The 7388-nt window shown below is 38.6% G+C and overlaps 1 protein-coding gene across 1 annotated transcript in view; it reads left to right on the top strand.

Moving 5' to 3' along the window:
- LOC107575995 (XK-related protein 7-like) overlaps nucleotides 1-7388 on the top strand; it is a 21388-nt gene that overhangs the window by 3931 nt on the left and 10069 nt on the right. Inside the window, exon 2 of the mRNA XM_016262285.1 lies at nucleotides 3873-4072. Coding sequence (XP_016117771.1) covers nucleotides 3873-4072 — 200 coding nt within the window. The remainder of the gene's footprint in view (nucleotides 1-3872; nucleotides 4073-7388) is intronic.

The following is a 7388-nucleotide window of genomic DNA, read 5'->3' as shown; positions in this document are numbered from 1 at the left end:
AAATTAGCCTTGAGACTTTTAGCCTAAGCCCTTCGGAGCTACGTTCCCATGAATATATAATTAACAGAAAATATGTCCAGTGCCACTAACGAAAACATCATTGGCACTGCAGGCCGATGTCTAATGATATATCCTCTGCTCACTTGTCTCTTTCTATAAGTATAGCTAAGAATAACACCTTTTAGAAAGCACATTTAGCCATTTTCATGTTACCTCTGGTTGACCTGCAATGGATTTCTGTTCTTCACCTCTCACTAGTAGCCTACTCTCTGACTAAGTCTTTGCTTAAAAGCTTCCGAGCAGAGCTTCCCAGGCTCTCTGTCTTTGTTTGATTGGAATTAGCAGTAATGCCATTAAAGCTGCACCGGCACTGTATTTGTCACATTTCTGCATTAACAGGATTATAGCTGTAGTGTTTACATGTCCTTACCTGCAGCAGTCAGCCAGAGATTGAGAGAGCACTGAGCTGCTGCAAAGAAGAACAGGTGAGGAATGATAGGTGGAGAGTAGATGTGAAAATAAATGGTTATTTTTAGGGTTGAGATGCATGCTTGAGAGAATGGTTGAGAGGGAGAATATGTGAAAACTGGGCTGTTTGATATGAAAATTAGTCATTGTAAAGCAATTTACCCTCATGACTTGTAATTACATCAGAAATAAAATGATACAACTAATTGATGTGCAATAAAAAAAAAACTCTTTCTCACATTTTCGTTTAACCAAAGACTTTACTAAGCATTTTGAGTGTGCCCTATTCGAGAGTCCCCTCTGAGTACTCTGACCTGGTTCACTGCACACGTTCAAAGATGGTTTTCAATTCCATGTTCCCTGCAGCATCACATGAGCAGGATCAATCAGGATCATTCACCACCCTCGAAGAAGAAAAGACACCTTTACACAGGCTGAGTTGATCAAAATGACTACATGCACTGCAAAAAGTGTTTGTAGAAGGTAAAAATAGGAGGCAACAGTTTTCATTCATTTACATATTCATTTAGTCTCGTTTAATTATTTTAATAAACGTCTTGCTTAACATTTATTATCATAAAACATAACATTTATGAACTCTAAAAAGATTTGCTTTGTATCAGCATAGTCTTTGGAATATTAAAAAATATATATATTCCATCACTGAAACCAATGATAATCTTGATGCTCTGCCTGATTCAGCAGGTTCATTAAGTGAAGAGCTGTAGATTGTGAGTCTTTCTGAATGGTTCATTTAGAACGATAAATCATTTGTTTGTGAACTACACTGGTTTCGCTGTTGGTTTTTGATTCACTAAAAATATTGATTCATAAGAGTCATTTGTTTGTGAATCAGATTACACTGGTTGTGCTCTATGTTTTTGACTTACTCAAAAGATTCGGCACATAAAAGTCATTATATGAATTGGATTACACTTACCGCACTGTATGACATTGCACACAGCTCAAGGATAATTCCATAGATAGATATGTTTTCTTGCCATGACTGCAAGCTCAGCCTATTATTTATGCAATTTGATATTGACATTCACAGAATGAATGGTTAAAAAAAAAAAAAAATGCTTTGATGGATTTGTTTCTTACAAGCACGTTAATCAATGAACTAGAACTGTGTTGATTACTTGTGGATTATATGTTTTTATCAGCTGTTTGCACTCTCATTCTGATGGCATCCATTCACTGCAGAGGATCCATTGGGGAGCAAGTGATGTAATGCTAAATTTCTCCAAATCTGTTCTGATGAAGAAACAAATTCATACATCCTGGATGACCTGAGAGCAAGTAAATTCTCAGCAAATTTTCAGTTTTGGGTGAACTATTCCTTTAATACTTTACTGTTAATTTACTCCATTACTAACATCCTTTTCGGCAGGAAGATTGAACTTGGTCATTATATTGAATGGGTCACTTCGTCAATGGAAGGGTTTTTTTTCAGATGTGGTGCCCTATTAAACATACCAAAAGTGTGTTTAATATCCATGTTCTTTAATACATAAGACTCAGACCTAAAGTGTAAGTGAGCAAGAGTGAGAAGAAAAACACCAGTTTTAAAAAAAGTCTCATCTGTGACAATGAGATGATTTGCAAACACTGCGTGATTAATTCTCCCCTGTGGATACCAAAGTAAAACTCTACCGAGGAGAGGACTCATTCTAGAGGAGAGATAGAGGATGTCTGTTCCTGCTGGCCAAACAGCTTAATTCCTATTTGAGACACATTCCTGGGAATGGGCTCACTGGGATTAACTGTGACAAGAAGAGGAACCTAATAAAACTTGAGCTGTGGTTACTGTGTGTTTGATAAATGGGGGGGGGAAGCTGTAGGCAATGTGTGTTTTAGTGTGATTTAGGTTTGTGCTTGTTTGAAGGTATGTCTGATATGAAGGGTTGGGCACTGATGGGATGAATTAAATACATTTAAAAGACAGAAATCTGAATGTTTATGTATAAGGTGTTTTTTTCTGTGTTTATCGAAAGTTCAAGAAATACCATTTTAAAATGTTTTTAAATGTCTTTACATTCCTAAATTCGGTCTATTATGCATAAGAGGTGAAATATCAAGCTCTAATTAATTCATCACATTTATTCCTATATGTCTGAACTGCCTTATGTACTCAACATATTTTTTTGACTGAACAAGACAATAGTCTGGAAATAAAAGAACCCTCAATCCTTGGTCAGCAAAAGTCTGTCACATGTTGTGCATATTCTAAATATTCTAACTGCACAATTATGTGTTTATTGAATACATTAAATAAATCCATTACTGAATGTTTGTAAAACAATGTAAAGATAGATACAGTTTATTCCATAAATTGATTTTACTGATGCAGGAAAACAGTCTTTCGGGGTCGTAAATCAGGAAATTTGAAGTAACGAAAGTAAAAGGCAGTGATCCCTCCCCAGTGAAAAACATGCTCTCTGACATCCATGTAATCTCAAGTGCGACCTTGGTGTGTCTCACAAGACATCTGCAACAGCATGGAGACCGTGGTGCTGAAGACAGAACATGACATGCTGGAGCACTCGATAGTGCACTGGCAGTCTGCCCAGACAAGTGTACTGCCTTTTTCAGCTGGTCACAGCAACATTATTAGCAGACTCTGGGTCTTTTCCAAGCCTGCAGACTGGCATCGATGTTAACTATGTAACTATGGAATAATTATTATTTTTTTTTATGATTTATAAAGAAGACTCTAATGCTCACCAAGGCTGCATTTATTTGACCACAAATACCGTGATATTGTGAAATATTATTAAAATGTAAAATAACTGCTTTCTATTTGTTTCTATATACTTTCAAATTTTATTTGTTCCTGTGATGGCAAAACTGAATTTTCAGCAGCCAATACTCCAGTCTTCAGTGTCACATGACCCTTCAGAAATCACTTACAAAAAACAGCATTTGAAAAATAGAAATCTTTTTGTAACAAAGGTATTTTGATCCATTTAATGTCTTTGTATTGATTTCTTTCTTTCTATTTTCTTAAATCTTATACAAAACTAGCAGTGCACTGTAGTGTAGTGATGGTAGTGTATCATGGTTTCCACAAAAATATTAAGCAACAAAACATCAATTTCAACATGGATGATAAGAAATGTTTCTTGAGCAGCAAATCAGCATATTAGAATGATTATTGAAGGATCATGTGATACTGAAGACTGGAGTAATGATGCTGAAAATTCAGCTTTGCCATTACAGGAATAATTTAAAGTTTTTATCATTCAAATAGTAAACTGTGATTTTAAATTGTAATAAGATTTCACAATATTACAGTTTTTATTGTATTGTTCATCAAATAAATGCAGCCTTGGTAAGTTCTTTCAAAAACGTTTTCCAAACTTTTGACCAGTAGTGGTCTTAAACTGTGATTTTTACCCCAGGTATGTTCATGTCTTATATCTGGGCGTGCAAAGCCGCTGGCGCGGGGACCATGAGCACAAACACTTCTACTGGCGTACGATGTTCGAGAACACTGACATCAGCATGCTGAGGTTGCTTGAGACCTTCCTGAAGAGTGCACCTCAGCTTATTCTGCAACTCAGCATTATGGTCCAGACCAGCCAGGTCCACCCTTTGCAGGGTAAGCTGATGACACCTATGATTAAACCCAGCTCACTAAGTATGCTAGAAATAGTTGGGCCTGTGTATTTGTCTGCATCATATTTATTATATTCATATTTAGTTCCTCTTAAAAAGTCTTGTTAGCAGTACTTTTTCAAAATGATTGAGGAGAAAACCTGTGCCTTTACTCCTAGAATTTGCACAATGCCAGCCAATCAGATCTGATGATTTCAACCCATTTTTGAGTGCACTATACATCAGATGGTCAGAAAATGTGCTGTGGGCTTACTGTCTGAGACTGAGAGGCTACTCCGTCAGTCACCCAATTGGTCATATTGCTATCCACCAGTACAGAGTTTGATTCAACGCCTTTCTTGCAGTGTGATTTCTGTATTGCATCTAATTTAAATGTGACAATAAGAATTGTTTTAGAAATGAATTTGGCCATCATTAAAGATCAAAGTGCAATTTCACAGCATGCGTTTGCTCAGCATCTCATTTTCAATCCAAGAGCAAATTAGCTGGTAAATTACTGAAGTTTGACTGAATATGAAAGACAACGGGTTGCATACATACATATTTCAGGTTATTATGCATGAGACTGACCATTTTATCAGATGAAAATTTAAGTAGCAGTTAAGACACAATTTTCTTATTTTCCCCTGGAAGAGCTCACGCCAAATTTGCAATAAATAATCAAAGAGATTTATAACTGAAACATGAAAATTACAGTAATCAAAGGATCACTTAGAATAATACCTCATTAGATGTTCATGTCAGTGTCTTCATAATGGTTGTCAAGTGGCTTCATCATTTACAAAGTTTCAATGTGCATAACTCTCCCACTTGATAAGATGGCCCACTACAATAATTCCACCGGATTCCACTCATTGACCATACTTGCTTTCTTTTATTTTTCAGATTTTTTGATGCAGTAATCAATCAGCCAGTCATTAGCCAAGCAGGTGAAAAACCTTTAGACAAATACGAACACCACTGTAAGGGCACTAATAAATAATCAAAAGTACCAAGCAAAACATGTATACAAAAATGTTCTTTAAATTAACAAAGAATATCATACAAGTAGACAACAGATATTTAACCGTTTAGATACTTTTACATACCAAATACACTACTTAAGTGAATGATTTTAAACATCCTTTTTGCAACTTTTAATTTAAATACTCTATATAGAAAACCAGACCTAATTCACAAGCCAAACTAATGATATTCAAATACAACATGATTGAACAAAACCCAAGTACAAAATATTAAAGCTCACCAGCTGCTTCTTCAGTCTGTTGAAGTAGCTTAACTCTGCACAAAAAGGAATCTTTTTCCTTGTTCAAACCACTGCTACTCTACATAAAGTCTGTTCTACCCTGCTAATTAATAGATTAAATTAACTACCTTCACCTGGTGTTCTCTCACTAGTGAATTCTAGTGCACTCTGGCTAGTGCACTCTAGTTAGAAAGGGCGGAGCAAGAGCAACCAACAGTTTGCCACAACACCTCCCACTCAATCTTCCCACTGGAACAGCTGGAAAGATTGCAAAAACTTCACGGCAAACCTATGGTCAGTACCCCTTTCCTGGGCAGAGCCTTTTTTCTGGGCCTCCTGTCTGCTCTTCAACTGGCAGCAGGACAACCAAGCGCCGAACATCCCTGTGCAGAATTATAGGCTGAAAGTCCTTCTGGACCTTAGAGGTTGGATGATTGAATGCTGCAGATTTCACAGGTCTCACCTCAGGTTTCATCACAGAGACGCAGTAGCTTGGAACCATCTTGACATTCACATCCCGCACGACACCTTTGGAGTCTGGGTTAACATTTACAACTCTTCCAAGCTTAAACTGGCCCCTCAAAGCATTCTGATCACACACCCAAACGATATCTCCAACAGCAACGTTCCTTTGTAAGGTATGCCATTTGCGTCTCACAAACAAGTTGGGACCGGCTCCAAGACCTCCAGAACCGGTTGACCTGGCACTGCATTTCCCAGAGTCTCTTGTAGGGGTAGCTTATGAAGTCAAATGTTTTAAAATCGGCACTTGAAGATGCTCATCCCAGTAAAAGCATATTGGGCGTGATGTAATGCATACTGCATGTGTCTTCATGGCTCTGCACCCTGGCATCTATCGGACCTTCGTTGACAGCGATCTGAAGGGTTGTCTGGAGCTCACTATAGCCGAGGCCTGATTCTTTCCCCAGACTGTGAAATGCCTTCTTCACGATGCGAACAGCAGATTCCGCAGCACCATTTCGATGAGGCAAATCAGCTGGTTGGATTTTCCACTGCCAGTCGGTTCCATTTTGAGCCGAAGCTCAAACCACATCTGACCTATCTAGATCATTCAGGAACTTGTATAGTTCTTCTGGGACAGATTTTGCAACGATGAAGTTGGTGCCTGGGTCAGACCAGATCTTCTTAGGATGCCCTCGAATTGCAGTGAACCTCTGGTACGCCATCAAGAAACTCAGTTGACATGGTGTTGGCCAGCTCTGTGTGGAGAGCCCTACTGGCCATGCAGCAGAATACGACTCCCCACACCTTCATTGTGACCCGCTTCTTCACATCGTCCTTGACTTGATAGGGTCCAAACAGGTCAACAGCTGTAAACTCAAACGGGGCTGCAGGTCTAATCCTCTCGAGGCAAATTGCCCATTACTTGTTGACATCTTCTGGCTCTTACAAATTATGCAGTTATCAACAACTTTAGCAATTCTTCTTCCTTTGATGACCCACGCAGTTCCCCTCATCTTCATTAATGGGTCGCAGCCACTCCTTCATGACCCTCACGAGCCAGCAATATTGAAATCCATGCGCTGTAAGGTAGAAGAGGAACACCAACTTTGTCTTCTTTGAAGCTCTGGACTCTTCCACCACAAACCAGCAGCCCAGACTCTTGCTCTTTATAGACGACCAGTCGATCTATAGTAGTGGTTGGAAAGGTCACGCCACTTTGTGCAGCCAAGAAAAGATCTCTTAAGGCATCTTGCCGTTCAGTCACAGTGATAACTCCTCTTGATGGAACTGCCTTCCACTTTAGGGTTTCCAACATCTTCCTTTGTGCTGCAAACTTTTTAGCTGCTCTCCAAATCCATGCAGCTGTTTTGATCCAATAAGTCAGATTGCTAAATCGTTTTTCCATCCACCAGGTTTTGGATAACTAAACCAGCTAGCGGTCTTCGATGTCCTTTATCTGACAGTTCTTTTTTCACTTGAGCTCTTGTAAGTGCAGCACTAAATGATTTCTTTTGCATTTTACCAATGCTCTCTCGAGCAGTTGCAGTCACATCTTTTGCAGATTTAATTGGCCACTCATTGACTGGTA

Source organism: Sinocyclocheilus grahami, unplaced genomic scaffold, assembly GCF_001515645.1.
Source record: "Sinocyclocheilus grahami isolate Dianchi unplaced genomic scaffold, SAMN03320097.WGS_v1.1 scaffold3094.1, whole genome shotgun sequence".
In the NCBI taxonomy this organism is placed as follows: Eukaryota; Metazoa; Chordata; class Actinopteri; order Cypriniformes; family Cyprinidae; genus Sinocyclocheilus; species Sinocyclocheilus grahami.
This window is presented reverse-complemented; position numbering and strand designations above follow the sequence as displayed.